We start from the raw sequence: 19,394 nt of genomic DNA, 5'->3' as shown, positions 1-19,394 counted from the left end.
TTTTCCAAAACCAATTTTATTCCAGAGCCTTTAAAAGTCATAGTTCTCTGATCCATTTAGGGACTGTTTGACTGTCAGATTTCAGACTCCTGCTAAATCCAGTTTCCTAGATTCCTGCTAAAAATAAGAAAGGGGATGGTCCCTGCAAACGCGACCAAATGTCCCCCCTTATTTCAGACCGCAGGTGAAATGCAGAAGTAGGGAATACCTGGACCAGCTCCAGGCCCACACAGAACTGAACCTCAGACATGAATCATGGTTTGGCTCTGCATAAGCTGGTGTCAGAAAGCACGTGCTCAAACTGAGAAAGAAAGCAGATGTGGGACTTCCCTCTTGCCTCTTTTTGGAGGAAGTGAAATCACTGTCCTGAAACACAGATGGATCACTTTTGTAGAAAAGTGGCCTTTTTCTTCTTAGAGACCAAAGTTTAGCTTTTATTTATTTTTTAAGATGATAATAAAGGTGAACCTATTTATTTTCATAAAATCAAATTATGAGCAGTAATGGTCTTTTTCTACAGGAAAAAATATGAATTTGTTTAGGAAACAGCTTTCTTTTCCCTCTCATCTACGAATATAACCATACTGACTTTAGCTAATTAATAATTTGCATTGTGAGTATAGATATATATATCCATTTAGGGAGAGGAATTTCCTGTTGCACCTCTCACATGAGGACCCCTGTTTTCTTGGTTTTTTTGTTTTACAAATTTGCTTTCTTTTATTTTTTTTTTAATCTCTTTACTGGAATATAATTGCTTCACACTGTTGTGCCAGTTTTTGCTGTACAACAAAGTGAATCAGCTGTATTTATACCTATATCCTCATATCCCCTCCCTCTCATGCAAAGTTTAGCTTTTAGACACAAGCCCTTGAGAGTGGCCATCTGGAGAGTTTCTGCAGTTGCCTGTGCCTTTCAGTACAAGCAAAGGTAGAAAAAATTGCTGGCGAGCAGAGTAAAGCAAGAAAGAAATGGGTGAAACAATCTGGTCAAACTCTTAGAGGTCGCTTCCTCCTACCTGACCATTATGAGCAGCGATTCCTGCTGGTGGCATGCAAATTTAAGTTGAGCCAAAATTCCCAACATTCACACTTCTTCTTTCATTGTGTTTCCCCCTGAGTTGAAAAGAGAACTTCCTTGAGCACAGCAAATGCAGTCATAGGTTTTGGATCATCTTGGGTATATGGAAATTCCAGAAATATTTAGTTTCTTTTCTTTTTTAAAATGTGTATTTGCCCAGAGAAAACCATAATCCAAAAAGAAACATACCATAATGTTTATTGCAGCACTATTTACAATAGCCAGGACATGGAAGCAACCTAAATGCCCATCAACAAATGAATGAATAAAGAAGATGTGGCATATATATACAATGGAATATTACTCAGCTATGAAAAGGAATGAAGTGGAGCTATGTGTAATGAGGTGCATAGACCTAGAGTCTGTCATACAGAGTGAAGTAAGTCAGCAAGAGAAAGACAAATATTGTATGCTAACTCATATATACGGAATCTAAAAAAAAAAAATAGTACCGATGAACTCAGTGACAAGACAAGAATAAGGATGCAGATGCAGAGAATGGACTGGAGGACATGAGGTTGGGGGGGCGGGGGGTAAAGGGAAAACTAGGACAAAGTGAGAGAGTAGCAGCATAGACATATATATGCTACCAACTGTAAAATAGATAGCCAGTGGGAAGTTGCTTTATAACAAGGGAGATCAGCTCGATGATGGGTGATGCCTTAGAGGGCTGGGACAGGGAGGGTGGGGAGGAGCCATGGAAGGGAGGGAATATGCGGATATGTGTACAAATACAGCTGATTGACTTTGGTGTACCTCAAAAACTGGTACAAGAGTGTAAAACAATTATATTCCAATAAAGAGCAAAAAAAAAAAACGTGTATTTGTTGCTTACTTTTCTGAATACAAAAGTGATGATTACCCACCCCTGTGTCTGGTACTTGGTAGATTCTCAATAAAAATTTGCTAAATGAGTAAAAGCATGCTCATTGTTGAAAATTCAAAATATATAGAAGAGAGGAAAAAATTTAAATAATTCATAAAACCTACTTACTAGATATAATTACTGTCAATGGGTCAGTTGGTATATATTCCTCTAGTTATATTTGTACATAGTTGAGGTCATGTTAAATGTACGTCCTGTTTTTTCACTTAACATTATGGCATAAGAATTTCTTAGGTTATTAAAATTGCTTGAAAATATAATTATGATGGCTGTAAAATATTTTGTCGTATGTCTGCTTTATGATTTCACTCTTTTTTGGCTCTTTTAGTTATTTCCATCTTTTCTGCTATAATAAAAATGAAAAGAAAGGCTGTCAAAATGTAAATCACAATGACTAAGTGTTTAGAGATATAGGAACTCCTGAATATAGAATTATCTATAGTCACCTTGCTTATATTTTCATCAAAGAGGAGCGAGGTCTGATCAGGATCTATTAAAGCCAAAACAAAAAGTGAGAAATTGTCAGCATGTCTTCAAAACAGTGTAAGTGAGTTTTCTGATTCTGATGAACTAGCCCTGAAACAGTCTGAAAAGAAGTAGTGGGATATCTCAACAGACTCATTGGTAGTACTCAAGGGCATTCAACTCTAATTTTTCTAATTCTAGGATCACTCTACTGAGCTATAAGTTTATAACTAACTGATTTATAAATTAACCAGGACATCCTGTACAGAGGCTTGCTTTTCTAGCCAAGTAGAAACTGGATTACTGGCTCATAAAGTAATCCTTCTTGAGTGTAAGTGAATTCCCTGGAGCGTGATAACTGAAGCATGAATAGACCCAGAATGTGGTACTTCTGGGTTTACAGAACACCATCAAGGTTTTTTAAAATTTATTTTACTGAAATATATTTGATTCACAATGTTGTATTAATTTCCACTAAACAGCAAAGTGATTCAGATATACATATATGTATATATATGTATTCTTTTTCATATTCTTTTCCGTTATGATTTATTACAGGATATTGAATACTGTGCTATACAGTAGGACCTTGTTGTTTATTCTATATATAATAGTTTGCATCTGCTAATCCCATACTCCTAATCCATCCCTCCCTTACCTACCCCTCCCCTTGGCAACCACATGTATGTTCTCTATGGCTGGGAGTCTCTTTCTGTTTTGCAAATAAGTTTGTTTGTATCTATTTGGTATCTTTTTTTTAGATCCCACAAATAAAGATATCACGTGGTGTTTGTGTTTCTCTGTCTGGCTTACTTCACTTAGTATGATGATCTCTAGGTCCATCTCTAGGTTGCTGCAAATGGCATTACTTCATTCTTGAGTAATTATTTCATTCTGAGGAATATTCCATTTTGTATATGTACCACATCTTCTTCATCCATTTATCTGTCGATAGACAGTTAGGCTGTTTCCCTGTCTTGTCTATTGTAAATAGTGCCGCAGTGAACATTGGGGTGCATGTATCTTTTCAAATTAGAGTTTTCTCTGGACATATGCCCAGGAGTGGGATTGCAGGATCATATGGAAGCTCCACACAAGGTTTTAATAGTAACTAGTGATGCTTAGTCTGTGAAGCTAGGCAACTGACCTAATTATTTCTGAAAACACCTGTCAGCTGCATCAGTGACAATCTGTGGTAATTCAATTCCTTGAAACCGTCTTTTGAAAATGCATACAGGTTGCCTGTGAATTGAAACATGTCTTTTTCAGTCTCAGCACTGCATCTGAGACAGCATCATGGTATAATTTGGGGAGCAATAAGGGTGCAATTGGGAGTTTCCATTAACTCTGGATTCCCTGGCTGCCACCAAATGTGCTAGTTGTCCCAAAGAATTGACAGAGCTGGGCTTCAATTAAGCCTGGTTCTAGATCAATGGGCCTGGAAACACTGCCCTAAATTATGGGGTTTGATAGACTTAGCATAAGCATAGAAAAGCAAAACCATGAAATTGTCTTCTCCTAATAATATAACATGAATTATTGCTTTAAAAAAATGAGTAATGAAGAGCCACATTCATTTTCACACACCTATACTGGCTACATGCACTCAACAATGGAATGCAAAAATTAAAGGTAGAATAGCAGGTACCAACTGTACACACAGGACAAGGAAACTGGTACTGAAGTGCCAGGAGAGAGTGGTCAGGGACAAGCTGAAACATCAAGGGACTGAACAAAAAACAAAAACCAAAGCTTTTCTTTCAAAGTTGGAGAGCTCTCTTAGGGGTAACAGTAAAGTGCGTGATTACATTTTTCTGAGAGCTACAGAGTAACCAGCCTGGGGCTAGGGGAGGAGGGGGAAAGTTAGGGTATTTAACTGTTAAGGATAGAGGGCTCAGTTTGCATATCTAGTACAACACAATTTTTTCAAAGTCCCAATGGACCTTAGTATTCCAATTAACTCTCATTTCCCCATTTTGCGATTAGATTAGCCTAAAGCAGAACTGGTGGCTTTAGCAGAACTGCTGAACTTTTTGTTTCAGCAACAGCTTTCTTTCCCAACAGTTCAGTCTGCCCCAAGCTCGCTGGCTGCCCGCAAGCTTGCTTAGGGCTGGCGTGTCAGGCTGGGGCTGTCTGAGCCATGAACAGCTTCAGGGGTGCCATCCTTATCTGGGCAGTGGCAGCATGGGCTAAAATGGACAAATCTCTGGGAGAGACAGATGAGGCTGGATTTCAAAAATGCAAGAATGCCTTAAAACTACCTGTTTTGGCAGTCTTACCTGGAGGCGGCTGGGATAACCTGCGGAATGTGGACATGGGACGGGTGATGAACTTGACTTACACCCACTGCAGGACCACAGAGGATGGACAGTACATCATCCCTGATGAGATCTTTGCCATTCCCCAGAAACAGAGCAACCTGGAGATGAACTCAAAAATCCTGGAATCCTGGGAGAATTACCAGAGCAGCACCTCCTACTCCATCAACACGGAGCTCTCCCTTTTTTCCAAAGTCAACGGCAGGTTCTCCCCTGAGTTCCAGAGGATGAAGACACTTCAGGTGAAGGACCAAGCAGTAACTACCCAGGTTCAGGTAAGAAACCTGGTCTACACAGTCAAAATCAACCCAGATGCGGAGCTAAGCTGGGGATTTAAGAAGGAACTCATGGACATCTCTGAGCGTCTGGAGAACAACCAGACACGGATGGCCACCTACTTGGCGGAACTCTTGGTCCTCAACTATGGTACCCATGTCATCACCAGCGTGGATGCGGGGGCTGCTCTCATTCAGGAGGACCACATCAGATCTTCTTTCCTCCAGGACAGCCAGACCACCCGCAGTGCTGTGACAGCGTCTGCTGGAATCACCTTCCTAAACATCGTGAACTTCAAATTTGAGGAGAACTACACCTCACAGAATGCCTTCACCAAGAACTACCTCACCAACCGAACCAACTCCAGGGTGCAAAGTATTGGAGGGCTCCCTTTTTACCCAGGCATCACCCTCCAGGCCTGGCAGGAGGGCATCACCAACCACCTGGTGGCCATGGACCGAGCTGGCCTGCCTCTGTATTTCTTCATCAACCCTGACAGGCTGCCTGACTTGCCGGGACCCTTGGTGAAAAAGCTGTCTAAGACGGTGGAAACTGCCGTGAGACGCTATTACATGTTCAACACCTACCCCGGCTGCACAGATCTCAATTCGCCCAACTTCAATTTCCAGGCCAACACTGATGATGGCTCTTGCGAGGGAAAAATGACCAATTTCTCCTTTGGCGGAGTTTACCAGGAATGTACCCAGTTCTCGGGGAATGAGGATGTCCAACTCTGCCAAAACTTAGAGCAGAGGAATCCTCTCACTGGTGATTTCTCCTGTCCCTCTGGCTACACCCCAGTCCAGCTGCTCTCCCAGACCCATGAGGAGGGTTACAACCACCTGGAGTGTCCACGGAAGTGCACCCTCTTCATCTTCTGCAAGACCGTGTGTGAAGACGTGTTCCGGGTGGCCAAGGCAGAATTTAGGGCTTTTTGGTGCGTGGCCAGTAGCCAAGTACCTGAAAACTCAGGACTACTTTTTGGGGGCCTCTTCAGCGGTAAGAGCATCAACCCTTTGACAAATGCACAGTCATGCCCAGCGGGCTATTTTCCATTGAGACTTTTTGAAAACCTCAAGGTATGTGCCTCTCAGGACTATGAGTTGGGATACAGGTTTTCAGTCCCCTTTGGTGGGTTCTTTAGCTGTGCAGTCGGGAACCCCTTGGTGGATGCTGCCATATCCAAAGATTTAGGCGCACCTTCTCTAAAAAAGTGCCCCAGGGGTTTCAGCCAACATTTAGCCCTCATCAGCGATGGGTGCCAAGTGTCTTACTGCGTCAAAGCCGGGCTTTTTACGGGAGGATCTCTGCCTCCTGTCAGGCTCCCACCTTATACCCGACCACCCCTCATGAGCCAGGCTGCCACCAACACTGTTCTGGTGACTAATCTTGAGGCTGCAAGCTCCTGGATTAAAGATTCCCAGACCCACCAGTGGAGGCTAGGAGAGCCTCTGGAGCTTCGCAGGGCCATGAAGTTCATCCATGGGGACAGAGGTGGTCTGTCTGGAGGGGCAGCTGCCGGGGTCACACTAGGGGTCACCACTGTCCTGGCAGCCATCATTGCCCTGGCCATCTACGGCACCCGGAAGTACAGGAAGAGGGGATACCAGGTGGTCCAGGACGAGAGGCAGAGTTTGGTTCCAGACACAGCCGTGAATGGAGACGCCCTTGACCAAGAGCAGGTGCAGAGTCCTGCCTAGACTCTCCCAGGAAACCTTTTCTCTCATCTCCAGCCAGAGCTTCAAGTGTGACTTTCTTTTTTTTTTTTCTCTCTCTCCTTCTTCCTTCCTAAGTATTGACATGGCAAATGCAACAAAAGGCAGGTGTAAGTTTGTGACCTCCTTAGGTCCCTGGGCCAGGAAATGAATAGAGCTGCATGGACAAGTTTGGGGGAAGGGCTGGAGAACAGTTGTGGCTTTTTAAGCAAAAGTCATCCTGGAGCCTAAAACACAAGGGGGGGTGTCTTTTCTCTTTCTATGTGTGTCATTAAGTATCTTCACCTGACTGCCTATGTGTAAAAAGAGAGGAGGGAGAATATTGACATTTGAATGTGAAGACATTTAATCTGAGGTCAGCCGTGGTTTCCAACTCACAAGATCTAAGAAATTATGCCTTTAAGTGTTATCCCCCTACTATGTTGTGTTTTTTACAAAGCAGTCTGGATTTCATGCTCCTGGAGGCAGACAGAACCCCCAGAAGACACAGGAGGTCCTGCTTGGCTATTGCTTTTCAGCTTTGAGGGCTCAGTATTGCTGAACTGTGTGATCTCCTCTGGGTCACCTCAACAGCACCTGAACCAAAAGATGGTGCCTATATCAAGCCCACTTTTTCTAGCTTCCCCACAGTTAAGACTTACTGATACCATGCCACTCTTGGACTTCAGACTAGTGTCATAAAGTCCTCAGAAAATATTTTAGAGTATAAGCTTCTACTAGGAGGTCTAGGGTGAAGGGATAGTTTGGAGACCAGGAGTGATTGAAGAAAGGGTGAAAACTAGAAATGATTCTGGTGCTCATGGGATATTGAAATTCGTACCCACCACCAACTACCTGGTTTCATCCTCTTAGCTCATCATAAATGGGGCAAAAAGAAAGGAGCTGCAGGTTTGGATAGATCAAGCATTATCATCTCATGATCTGTTACCAAATACAATCCCTTTCTCTTCCATGGATGACTGTCTCCCCTTCAGGTCCTCTCATCACAGGCACACATGCCCTCAAACACACACACACACACACACACACACACACACACACACCTCACATTCCAACAAAAAATCTGAATTTTTCTGGGGGTGGGAAATAAGAAAAATGCAAGAAGTCAAAGTAAACCCACACCTAAGGATCACTTCATCTCTAAAACCTAAACAGAGTAGAAAGTGCCAATTATGTACCCTACACTTATTTTTTTCTCCAGCAGAAAGGGGGTTGACATTATCAAACCAATGTTTTTGAATGAAACGAGAAAGGCATCCAACATCATTTGTGACAAGTTTATTTCAGTTCCAGGCTGAACTCCCTGGGACATCTAGCAGGATGCATCATTGTTACTTGGCCTTTGGGGCTTTGCCCAATTTTAATGTCTCACCTAATTGTAGTTATTGGGGTGAATCTGTCAATGTTCTTCTGCAACATTTTTTAAAGTTACATATTTGCTCACCAACTCAAATGTCATCGGTGAGTTATCTTTTATGAAGGATAATGTGTCCTGTCCTCATTAATATTCACAGTCAAGAGTTTAGGCTTATACTAGGTCCTTCTTCTGAGGAGCTCAAAGCATCCCAGCCTGTAGGAAGATGGGGGGGGGGTCACACATTCATCTCCCACTGCAATACAGAGAAGTGAGTCACAGAATTTGAGCCGTGCTCTCAGCCAGAGACTCTGATTTCTACAACCTCCCCACTAAATCCCCGCTTCTTAAGCGTTAAAATGTTGTCCTTAACCTCTGGGTGTTTTGTGGGCATGTTTCAGCCAAGCTAACCACTTTCCCGCCTATACTGACTTTCCTGTGTATTCTTTGAAGTTTACTGAGTCAGAGAGACAAAGTATAGCTATAGCCTCCCAGACTTTTAAGGCACTAACTGCTCATCGATATTAAAAGTTTGTCACTAACCTGTATTTCTAACAATATTGCACAGAAATAAGCATTAAAATGTGCACTTAAGGAATACTCTGTCTTGGCTGTTCATCCGCAGGAAATCAGAACGAGGGAGTCTACGGTTTACATACCTCAAGTCACTTTACAAACTCAAAACCCAGACAAGGGGTTCACAGGCTCTACTTTCAGAATCCTGCTTTCCTGACTGGACAGCTCAGGCTGGCATATGTGGGAGGACAAATCCAGGCTTCCAAGAAAACCACACTCCACAGATTATCAGAAATAGAGACACATTTGAGTGACAAAGGTGGCTTTGCAATTGCATTTTATTTTTGTGTTCTCATTAATATCGGGATGGTCAACACTAAACATGTATTTGAAATGAAAAACAGCCTGTAAACTATTGCAACATACACAATATTGTAGTTGGGCGAAGGGAACTTTAAGAAGCAAATGTTCATGATTTTTAAGATGGTCTTTCCCCACAGTTTCACTTACTCATTTCCCCTGCCACATGGTCTCTTTCTTTAGAGGAACAAGAAGTCAAGCTAGGTTACTTGGTCAAATGTGTGGGTAGAAAAGATGTGGAAAAAAACTTAGAAAAAGTGACTCTCCCATTCAGCGGAAGGGCTTGTGGTTGCTTACAGACTTGGGGAGGTACCCCAAGCGCCTCACAGGTAGGTGTGCTGGTCTACAGAAAGCAGGTTGACAGCAGTTTTGTGGTTCTTCATTTACCATTTATTGTTCTGCACAGACATCTCATGAGCACCAGGTGGCGATGTCCTCTCACAGAGCAACACCAAGGACTTCAAAACACGCTGGTTACAAGGATTTACAATAGGACATTCACCTGCCCTCTCCCAGAGCCAACCCCTCCCCCCTCCCCATCAATGCCAGTGATCACAGACAAGGAAAGAGGGCAGGGCCCTTTCTTGTACCACACAGGACCTTTCCTCAATCCTCTCATGCCCCAGACAGTGCAATACCAGGACAAGCACTTCTGACCAGGTATGAAACCACAGAGAAGTCCAAGCTTTACAAAAGAGGCAAGGGGAGGAATGAAAACACAAAGACACACCCAACTACACATACACAATTCATCTTTTAAGGGATGAGCACATAACAAGGTTTTGTCTCCAATCCCATGAGTCCTCCCTGGAGACTCAGGAAGGGAGAAACTAGGCTGCTGGTGCTAAGCTGATGAAAGGAAAGGCGTGGCACTCCCCCGCCCGGGGCGGGAACACAGCAGGGCTTCCGGTGGGAGAACGTCCTGTGTCAAAGTGATGGGTGCACAGGGCCTCTGCTGGCGGGGGCTCTCACCGAACCCGAGACTGTACCTTTCCAGGTTGGCACAAGAGAGAGGGCAAGGGAATGCCTCCCGCCTTGCCTGGCACAGTGTTAGAAAGGAAATTTAACATGCCTTCTGCCGAGAAGGTCCGCAAGAAGAGCAGCATGAAGATGAGGTAGCCCCTGCTGAGCATCCTCAGAGAGGAAGAGCCACGGGGCACGGATACTATCAGCATCCTAGTGGGAAAGGCTTGAAGGTATGAAGACAAACTCTCAAAGGGGTATTGCCCCTGGCATACCGCCTGCCTTACACTTCCCTGCATCCTCTCCTCTCTGCTCTTGGCCGTCCCCTTCTGCACCCACACCTTCTTCTGCCGGATCCAGGGAAGTCAATCTCTCCCTACTGCCCACTGCCAGTTGTCAAAGCCTTCTACTTTCTTTCCCCACTGCCTACTGCACAGCTCTGTCTACCCACTGACCCTCGATCTGTTTCCTCATCCCCTGTGGGTGAGGAGCCCAGTGGGCACTTGACAACGGTGCTGAATGAAGGTGGGGATGGTACTAGGCTTATAACGAGGCTCATCTCTGGCACAGGGTGGCCTGGCAAAGGGCATGGGTGTGACATCAAACACTGCAAGGATGTCTCTTCCACTGAGTGTGGATGTTTGCCTCCTGACTGTGGCAGGAAGCTGCCGCGCGGTGCAGTGCACTCGGGACCAATCTCCTGGTCTGCTGGTGAGATAAAGGACTGATGGGTGAGACTGGAACTCAGCGGGCAGGAACAATTCCTCCTACCAGAGCTCCCCTCTGTTGGAGCCAGTTAACACCCCTATAGTCATTCGGAAAAGGAGGAGAGCATGGCCCAGGAGCTGGGTGACACCCAGGCAAACCCACTGGGCACCCTACAGTCAAAATGTCTGCAGGCCTAAGAGCAAGCAGCTCAGAGCCTGCTCTCAGGAAAGCTTGGCTTCCGCTTCTAACTTAAACACCATTTTTGAAGGTTCTTCCATTTCCATCTTTCTAGCATCGAAAACCTTCCAAATACTATGAAATATATATGCATATATATGTCAAACCCCCCAGACATGAGGTATATAAATTCAAATTAGTAACCAGAGGAACTTCCCCTAAACACGTGGTTCAAAGAACCCAGTTTCAAAGGGGGGATTGGGTTTCCCTTCTTGATCCCCCTTCTCTCCTCCCTGATCCCCAATTCCTTCCTTAATGGGAGTTGAAGGGAATGTGGGGGAGGGGGACAGACAGGGTCTTGGGACACAACCCAGACGCAGGATGGATGGGACCCTAATGTGGTCCCAACCTTGCTGGGAATGAGCTAGAGTCTCCCTCAGGCTCTGGGTCATCTGCAGTTGATGAGGGAGACGAGGGGCCCAGCACCACCTCCGGGCTTTCATTAGCAAATGTGCACGGAGACAGATTGAAGCCCTCGTAGACCGGTTCAGTTCCCATCTTGAACGAAATATACAAAGGTGTCAGTCCAGCCCTCACCTTACACATCCCCCCAAGCACAGTCCTGTCTCCATCTGGGTGCAAGTTTACTATGAGATGGGTTGGCAAAGGATGAGGCAAGTCGAGGGCCCACAGCTGGCTGTTTCATCCCCATCAGAACTAGGGTTTGACATCTTGCAAAGCAGAGCGTGAGAACATGATGGGACCCTCCACCAGTCTGGCCCAGCGGTGCACACGCGCGCACACACATACACACATATGCACGTACACAGATGGCACAAGGCCCAGCCTGGGCTCCACTCACAGTGACTGGATGAAACTCACAGAATCTTTGAGCTGGTCTGGGATGAGTTGGGAAAAAGGCTATGGGCTCCTCTCCCTGAGGACAGTTCAGATGCTAAGTGGGATGCAGGCTCTGGTCTGATCAGAGAGGGGCTGGAGACATTGTGGGATGCCACCCCAGAGCGGAATCCCAGAGTCCATCCATCCACACAAGAGAACCAGATGCCTCTTTGGACAGGTCAAAGGTGTGAGGAGCAAGGAGGACCCAAAGAAGCCAGGACGGAGATGAGATCTGAGCTCGCTCCCAGGAGCCTGTGCCGCCCTGACCCTCTTGGCAAGAAGTGCCTCCTCACTGTACACCAAGGCATCGAATTCTGATGTCACAGCAGTTTAGCGGTTCACCCCTTTGCCCCCCCGTCTTGCACAGTGAGAGCTCCTCACCTCAGTGGAGGAGAGAAAAGCGGAAACTCCGCTCTCAAAGCAGAGTGGAAGCAGCAAGAAGCCAGCTGAGGCGTGACCCTCCGGCTTCACAAGGCCAGGGTAAGGAGTGCCCTACCCTAAGTGTGCTGGCTATGCCCCCTGCTGAGGGGGGTGAGGGGGGTCCCTGCCTACCCAGCACCGAAAACTCCATGGGAACAGACCAAGGATGGCCTTCATCCTTCATCCCATGTCCCCTTTGTGTTGGATGAGGTTTCCGAATGACACCACCTTATTCATTCTGGCTCCCCTTCCCACCCCCCGCCCCTCCCCTCCGCAACCCACCTCCACCACCCATGGCTGGGAAGGATGGGAGACGGAAATAGCACAGAAGGGGAGACAGGGGGTCAGGAGGGCACGGCACCAACTTCCACCCGGACTCTCCCTACTTCCTGCCCTGTGGTCCCCACGGCCCCTCCCACCCCAAGGCCCCTGCAGTTCAGTCCTTCTCCTGGGCAGCACTGTCCTCAGAAATGCCCTGGGCAGCCAGTTCAGCTAGCACATTATCCAGGTAATTGGCATCTGGGTAGCCGTGGCCAGTGAGATTAGAGCCAAATTCTGTCTTGTGATGGACCTCATTCCAGATGACAGTATCTGACTCGCCCGTGGTGCTGGACGTACCGATGGCAAAGATGAGGCGGCGATCCCAGGCCACGAGCAGCAGCTTCAGGACCTAAGAGAAAAGGTGGGAGATGAGAGTCAGACATCCAGTGTGGGTCAAAGGCTATCCCTTGGAAGGCAGAGTGTCCTCCCAAGGGTCCCAGCCCTTCCTACACCGTGATGCCCTGAGCAGCACAGTGAATAGAAAGGGATTGGGAAGCGGAGTCAGGGACCTGCAGTTAAGTCTTGACTCTGTCATCGACTGTGTGACATTGGACAAGTTACATCACCTCTCTGAGCTTTAATTTCCTTACTTATAAAATGGCAATGGTACAATTTGCCTCTAAAGGTTGTGAGCATCTTAGGAAAAGGTTGTGAGCATCTACATGAAAAATACTTTCACAGTGATACCTAGCACCCCGACTCACCAAATGTTAGGTACCAGCATTATAGCTGGATTTTAAAAGCTGGGATCTAGGAATTCAAGGCACTTATGATCTGAGATCTGAGCTGTGCCCTCCACTACCACGACCACCACAAGCACCTGAATGTGATATTCATTGACCCATAGCTAAAGTTGTGGAATATTTCTCCAGGGACATGGTGGAAGCGTTTTGACCTCTTCCAGGCTATTTCGTATTCATCTTCTCACCTGATCCTCACAACCACCCTTGAGGCAAGTCTGACAGGGGCTATTATATCTCTATTTTATCGGTGAGGCTCAGAGAGGCATTAGGGCTTGCAGAACGTTCTAATTCAGCTACGTTAAAACAATCTTTCTGGGACTTCCCTGGCAGGCCAGTGGTTAAGACTCCACACTTCCCCTGGTTGGGGAACTAGGGTCCTGTATGCTGTGCAGCTCAGCCAAAAAAACACAAATCTTTGTTCAGGAAGACAAATGCTTGACACCCTGACCAGCATGAAGAAGGTGCCCACTAAAAATGCATTAGGTTCAAAACTGAACAACTGTAAACATGGTGTGAGCTGGAGGTGGGGAATCTTAACAGCAATAGTAATAAGAATAGCAGATGTTGAAACTAAGAGCTACCATTTCCTGAGTGTTTACTTACTAAGTGCCGGGCACTGGTTTGTGTGATGGTTCTAATAATTGGCTAAGACAGGATACTCATTATCCCTTGTCTGCAGAAGAGGAAACAGGCTCAGAAGATAAAAGATATGCCTTGGTCATGCAGCTAGAAAGTGCCAGAGGGGGGCCTTGACTTCAGGACTGCTTGACTTTACAGCCCCTGGTCTCAATCATGACTCTGTTGACTCTTAGAGGGGGTATTGGTATAGATGTCGTGGAGGAGGCTGCTTCTGAGCTGAGTCTCAGAGAGGGGGCAGGATGTGAGGTATATTAATAGAGAAGGATGTACAGACACTGGAAATGCATACCCCCCAAGGCATGGATAATTAAGATTGCTGCCACCACGCTGGGTGTTTTATCTTCATTTAATTCTTACAAATCTTGTCCACACAGCTAGAAATGATCACCACTCTTTAACAGATTAGGAGACTGAGACTTAAGTCAACTTTATGTCAGTTCCCACAGCTGGTAAATGGCAGGATATGAACGCAGGATTTGAAGTCTCGTTCCAAAGCACATGTTCTTATTACCTTCCTCTACAAAAGAGCCCAAGGTGAGGGCCTGGGAACATCAGACATGAGGGATAAGGGTGAGGAATTGGTGACAGGGGACGATTCAGACCCACACTGTCATAGGTCTTGTCTATCAAGCAAGAAGGCTGTCCTTGTAAAGAAGGAAGGGAAAGGCATCCAAACAATTTTGTCTTGTTTTCTCTCACTTCATTTCTGTTAAACAAAGGAGACTGATGCCAGAAACTGTGTTTTCAAGATCACTGTTCTGGTGACAGATAACTAGTTTGGAGGTGGCAGGATTAGAAAAAGAGTCAAGCGGTTTGGAGGGCATTGCAGACAGAAATGTGTGGTTCAAGAGTTCAAAAGTTCTTTGAAATATTTTCAAATGCTGACTTGTTACTGACCTTAAGAAAATACTATTTGCTGAGTTCTAATGTAGTATCAAAGAAGGGTACCCACAATAATCTGAAATGCCTAGTAAATAAATTCTCTCTTTTCCAACTAAAAAAAAAAAAGAAATGTGTGGTTCAGAGCAAGGTATTCATGTGTCCACTTTGTTCCCAGGGATTCAGAGTATGTCATTAACATAAAGAGGGAGGACTGGCAGAGGAGCAGCTCTTGGCAAGAGGATTCTGGTTTTAACCACAGGACTTGATGGCGGAGATGTTTAGCCAGCAGTTGGGGCTGTAGATCTCAGGCACAGAGATGCGGTTGTGCAGGGCAAACGGGCATCAGGACTGGCCCTGACTCCTCATCTGGGAACACTGCATTGGGCACCACTTCAAGATGATGTGCTTGACTCTCTTATTGTCCCAGACTATCTGCTTCTTCCCCTGTCAGAGACTGTAGCCACACTCTTTGCTAGGAGCCACCCTCTTTGCCTCCCTGTAGGTAGGGCATCAGCTCCTTGTCTGGCTTGCCCATCACTTGCTGGAGCCTATGAAAGGTGAGTGGAAATAAGCTTCCAGGAGCGGCTTTAATGGGATTGTACATTCCTGCTTGGATTCTCTCTTGGTCCTCTGCCCGGTTCTGTGGGAAGGGGATGGACCTCAAAAGGGCTGCTCATTTGACCTGGATTCCAGAACAGGAAGCCACATGGAGCAGATGAAAGCTGACCCACAGCAGCAACCGAGCCACAGCTACTGATATCCAAACTACGTGAGAAATAAACACTGATTAAAGGGAGCCAGTAAGATTTAGGTGGTTTGTTACGCAGCACAACCTACAGAAAGCTAACAAAGACACATCTCTTGTGTAATAAATCAACAGTTCTTTTCCCTTTTGAGATCAGGGAAGTTTTTGAGAATCCAATGCTTTTCTGGCCTTATCCACAGGAAAATGAACATGAAATTTTAATTCTAATTTTAGAGTTTATAGAACCATGGAAGCCTCACCAGGAATCACTAGGAATCCAGAAATCCAGTGCCTTTTCCCTCTGCTTTTGGGGGGAAAGTCAAAGTATTCATTAAAATATAAACAAACACATAAAACCACAAATTAAGATCCCCGCCCCAGATCAGTGCTTCTCAAGCTTTAATGTGCTGTCAGATCATTTGCGATCTTGTTAAAATAAAGTAGGTTCTAAGGTTCTGCATTTATATCAAGCTCCTAGGTGTTACCATTGGTGCTGGTCTCAGGACCTGCCATTAGGCAGCAAAGCTCTAGAGGAAGGATCCTAAAATAGATGATATTGCCAGTAAAATCCCAGAGAAGAAAAAGCCAAAAGCTCACCCTCCCCCACCCTGCAAAAATAAAACTCTAAATATATCCATCCTTACTTCTAGTTGACTGGACTATGACTTTGTTACATGGGCATCTAGAGTTCAAAGAGACACAGTTCTGTTTAGCATTGTAGGGAACAAACCTGGGGCCCTAAGAGAGAAGTACATTTCCCAGCCCTACTCTGAAACCTGCTCTCACCTTTCGCCCTTTCTCGCTGTCTGGAAGGTAACAGTGTCTTGGGAAGCCACGGGCACTGAAACTTTTCCCGGGATTTGGGTGTTCTGGCCCCTGAAAGCAGAAAAAAAGAGAACAAGGAACATTTCTCAAAATCTTTCCGATGAGGGGAGTGCAGGCTGTGATTGACTCAAATAACGATGACTAATAATGGCCGCAGAGTCTAGACAGAGAATAGACCCAAACAACAGCAGGAGTAGTGGTTTAACACAGACTCCAGTCCTTGGACCTGCATCTGCACCCAGAACTGCTGCCTCCAGCTGTGTTAGCTGGAGCTGCCCTCTCCTGGGGTGTTAATTCCCCGTCCCTTAAACAAGGAAGATGCGGGATTCTCACCTTGTGGGACTATTGTGAGTGTTAGATGAGGTTGGCGCCTGGAGCACACTCAGAGCTCAGTAGCTGTTTATCACCTTCATTATCATCTATTCCAGCTCTTTTGTTTTACAAAAGAGGAAAACTGCAGCCCCAGAGGTTAAATGACTTCCGTAACATTAATGGCTTTGCCAAAACTTAAATCCAGGTTTCCAGAAGCATGCACTGGACTTTTTAACCTGTAAACTGCTCAGAATAACGCACTTGCCTGTGATCTCTGAGCCAAGAGCTGTGCGATCAGAGAATTATCTGAAAGATTTCTTGGGGATTCTTCTTCTTTGTCCTCATGGGTTTTGGTTTGTTTTCCTGTTTAACAATATGTGTTGGCATATCCACGACTAAAAATCTTCTAAGATTTCAACTGTCATAACCCACTACCCCTATTAAGCAAGTGGTCTCAGGTCACTGGGTGGGAAAGAAACTGAAGCAGAATTTAGCCAAAAGCCAGGCTTCCTAATCAGCATCCAAAACGGTCTCCAGGCCCCCTTGAGACTCTCCTGAAAAATGAGGGATTTTATCCCAGTAATAATGCACATATTTCCCCCCTACACACAAATGTTTGTCTATAATTTCTGAACACCCCTGGCCCCCCTCAGAGTGTGTGAAACCCTGTTTTAAAATCCTTTCTAGATGAAGCCAATATAATATCGATCATTCCACACAGATCCTAGATCAGTAAAATGCATCCTGGCTGAACAAATGAATGAGGAAGTCAATGAATGAACGACAAAACTGCAAGAAAACTCAGATTTTCCATTTTCTCTTGCTATGGACGACAGTTCTAAAATGATTTAAAAATTATGTGATTAAAAAATTTTTAATAGCATGGTTCAGGATTATGTGCGATTTTGCAAATTTAACAGCATGATGAGTACAATGGAGTCTCAGAGAAAGGAAAGATCACAGGGAACAGAAAGAGGCAACAGTGTCTTCTGGGAGATGCAGGACCTGACAGTTCTGAATTTCATATTCATGTGAAATCACATTTACAACATTCCCACGGCCATGGCTGTTTCTAAGCCAGGCTGGACAACTGATGGGCAATTCTGACCACGGCTCTGCCGGCTCCTCTCCTGCCTAGGACTTGCCTGTTATGCGGTCAACACAGACGCCTGCCTGGCATCAGCCCAGCAAGGCTGTGTGCTCCCCACATGCTGCTAAGCTCAGCAGTCACGACTCTGCCTCTGCCCCGCTCAGAATTTCTCCCCTAGAGAATCACATTCTGCAGTGAAAGCAGAGCTTAAAGGGCCTCACACTGCATGAAAGCCCAAGCCTGTGTGGTCCCTGGAATCTCCAGGGATGGACGTGGCCCTGAGGGTTCTGCTACTGAGTCTCAGGGGTGGTCTATGGAGTGACTGTAAGGACAGTGCACAGTTGCACCTCCTTTGACACACGCTTGGGTTTTCCCCGGGGAGCCGTGGCACCTACAGAGGCAGCAGGCAGGCACCTCTACACCCTAGTGCAGGGTCTCTATCATTTGGTCCTGATGTCTGGGGAAAAAGAGCATCCTCTGAAGTGGTTTCCCCACCCAGACTTTGCCCACTTCAGTTTGTTCTACTTCCCACCAAGGCCACTGGCTGTTTCTTGGGACGCCCATATTTTCATTCATGTCCCTATCACCGCCCCCCCACTGGCAGCCCTAGAATCATACCAGAAGTCTCACTTGCCCTCACATCCAACCATATCTCCCTGGTCCTGGCCCCTCCCTTGTTCATTACCGGAAGCTGAATGATTGCAATTAGGTCTCCTAATTGGTCTGTCAGGTCATCCCTCACTCTTTGGCCAGACTGGCCTTCCTAAGGCATCATCCCAATCACATGACTTTCCATAATCCTAACCACACGCCCAAAACCTTCAGGGATTCCCCTCCCCTCCACCAACTCAACAAGGAGAGTCCACAGCCCTCACCTTAATGTCCAAGGCCTTCCCTGACCTGGCTACAATCTCCCTTCCCTGCCTGCTCTACCACATCCTTCATACGACCCCCTCCCCTCCCCCACTTTGGCAAATCTTAACCCACATTAAACTCTTCCTCATGGGCCTTCCACACCCCCACTTTCTCTCCTCGGCAACTCTGCTGTGTCATCCAAGTAAAAATGCTCTCCTCTATTTCTTCATGTCTTTCCTCTACTAGCGAGGGCCCTGCCCCCAGAAAGTCTCCTCTGACCCTACCAGACACACAGACATAGGCCCTCTTCCTCACCCTGACATATAGGATCCTTATGAATGGTAGGGACCAGGTACTAAGCACCTTGGTCCTATACCCTGGACCACAATATGCACATATAGACATTATCACCCATCTTTACAAAACCCTTGCATATTAGCTTCCTAGCTGTGCAGATAAAAAAATGGGGCTCAGGAAGGTCAAGTGGTCAAGGTCCAAAATCCCCAGCTTAGGAGGAATCAGCCAGGAATTGGAACCCAGGTTCGTCAGACTTTTAAGGCCTCCTGTTGTCTTTATCCACCCTGCTTCCCACAGCTTTTATCAATAGTGCTCATCAGGTTTTACTCTATAGCTTAGTGATTTATATTTATTTCTGCCTGCCCTTTGAAGAAGAACCATATTTTTTTATTCAATGTTTTACAGACAATTACATCTCCCTGTTTTATTTCTTCCTTATCCCACTAAAAGGTGGATTTCAGGGGAGCAAAGACTGTGTCTGTTTAGCTCACCATTCTTTCTCCAGCATCTAGAACCCATTTGGCCCCCAGTCCACACTCAAATGTTT

General features: G+C 45.8%; 2 protein-coding genes across 3 annotated transcripts in view; one reads left to right on the top strand and one right to left on the bottom strand.

Annotated features, from left to right (window-relative positions):
- Positions 1–4,474: 4,474 nt before the first annotated feature.
- On the top strand, positions 4,475–8,802 carry LOC130850105 (macrophage-expressed gene 1 protein). Its single transcript, XM_057729454.1, has one exon. The coding sequence runs from the start codon at positions 4,572–4,574 to the stop codon at positions 6,723–6,725; it is 2,154 nt and encodes a 717-aa protein (XP_057585437.1). The 5' UTR covers positions 4,475–4,571; the 3' UTR covers positions 6,726–8,802.
- Positions 8,803–12,483: 3,681 nt separating this feature from the next.
- DTX4 (deltex E3 ubiquitin ligase 4) overlaps positions 12,484–19,394 on the bottom strand; it is a 32,090-nt gene continuing 25,179 nt past the window's right edge. The window contains exons 8-9 of one of the 2 annotated variants that reach the window (XM_057727726.1): positions 16,255–16,344; positions 12,484–12,808 (exon numbers count right to left, since the gene is read on the bottom strand). In XM_057727726.1, coding sequence (XP_057583709.1) covers positions 12,575–12,808; positions 16,255–16,344 — 324 coding nt within the window. In that variant the 3' untranslated portion in view covers positions 12,484–12,574. The remainder of the gene's footprint in view (positions 12,809–16,254; positions 16,345–19,394) is intronic. The other variant, XM_057727727.1, reaches the window with a different exon arrangement.

Source organism: Hippopotamus amphibius, chromosome 3 (assembly GCF_030028045.1).
Source record: "Hippopotamus amphibius kiboko isolate mHipAmp2 chromosome 3, mHipAmp2.hap2, whole genome shotgun sequence".
NCBI classification, from domain to species: domain Eukaryota; kingdom Metazoa; phylum Chordata; class Mammalia; order Artiodactyla; family Hippopotamidae; genus Hippopotamus; species Hippopotamus amphibius.
This window is presented reverse-complemented; position numbering and strand designations above follow the sequence as displayed.